General features: G+C 39.4%; 1 protein-coding gene across 1 annotated transcript in view; it reads left to right on the top strand.

Moving 5' to 3' along the window:
* LOC109353933 overlaps positions 1-443 on the top strand; it is a 2,277-nt gene extending 1,834 nt beyond the window's left edge. Inside the window, exon 2 of the mRNA XM_019596289.1 lies at positions 28-443. Coding sequence (XP_019451834.1) covers positions 28-443 — 416 coding nt within the window. The remainder of the gene's footprint in view (positions 1-27) is intronic.

Genomic DNA, 1,064 nt, shown 5'->3' with positions numbered 1-1,064 from the left:
ATGAGTTCAAAAATTTCTGTGAATTAGAAGGAATAACTCATGAGATCACTGCACCATATACTCCTCAACACAATGGCGCAGCAGAAAGGGTAAATAGAACTTTGTTGAATATGGCAAGAAACATGCTAAGAACCAAGGCACTTCCAAAGAAGTTTTGGGCAGAAGCAATATCAACAACAACTTACCTTCTGAACAGATGTCCTACAAAGAGGTTGGTGAACAAGACTCCTGAAGAAGCATGGACAGGACACAAACCGAATGTAAAACATCTCAAGGTGTTTGGATCCATATGCTTCAAACATATACCAGAAAGCAGAAGAGGGAAGCTTGATAACAGAGGAGAAAGGCTGGTTTTTGTAGGCTACCATTCTACATGGGCCTACAAAGTATACAATCTTACTTCAAATACAACCTCATACAGTAGAGACTTAAAATTCATTTAAGGTGAAGCTTGGAATTGGAATGAAACCAATGAGACACCCAACAACTCAGGAAGAATGATACTGGACAACACACAAACAGAAGAAGAAACTCAGACAACTAATGAGGATCAAGCTGGTTTGAATGAAAGACCACAGAGAACAAGACAATTGCCATCAAGACTCAGAGATTATGAACTTCTTGATGACTCAGCAATCACTCAAGAAGGAGATTTTGTGCATATGGCTCTATTAGCTGAAATGGAGCCTGTGTCCTTTGATCAAGCAATGAAAGAGCAATGCTGGATAGAAGCAATGAAGGAAGAAATTAACTCCATAGAAAATAATGCTACATGGGAACTAACAGATTTGCCAAGAAATAAGAAAGCTATCCTAGTCAAATGGGTGTATAAGGTGAAGTTGAAGCCTGATGGATCAGTCTCTAAGCACAAGGCTAGACTTGTGGCAAAAGGGTTCCTACAGAAGCAAGGCTTGGATTTTGAAGAAGTCTTTGCACCAGTGGCCAGATTAGAAACCATAAGACTTGTTATAGCAATAGCAAGCTCAAGAAAGTGGCACATTTGTCAAATGGATGTGAAATCTGCTTTCCTAAATGGTCCATTAGACAAGGAAGTCTACATAGTA

The sequence above is a fragment of the Lupinus angustifolius genome, chromosome LG08 (genome assembly GCF_001865875.1).
Source record: "Lupinus angustifolius cultivar Tanjil chromosome LG08, LupAngTanjil_v1.0, whole genome shotgun sequence".
In the NCBI taxonomy this organism is placed as follows: Eukaryota; Viridiplantae; Streptophyta; class Magnoliopsida; order Fabales; family Fabaceae; genus Lupinus; species Lupinus angustifolius.
This window is presented reverse-complemented; position numbering and strand designations above follow the sequence as displayed.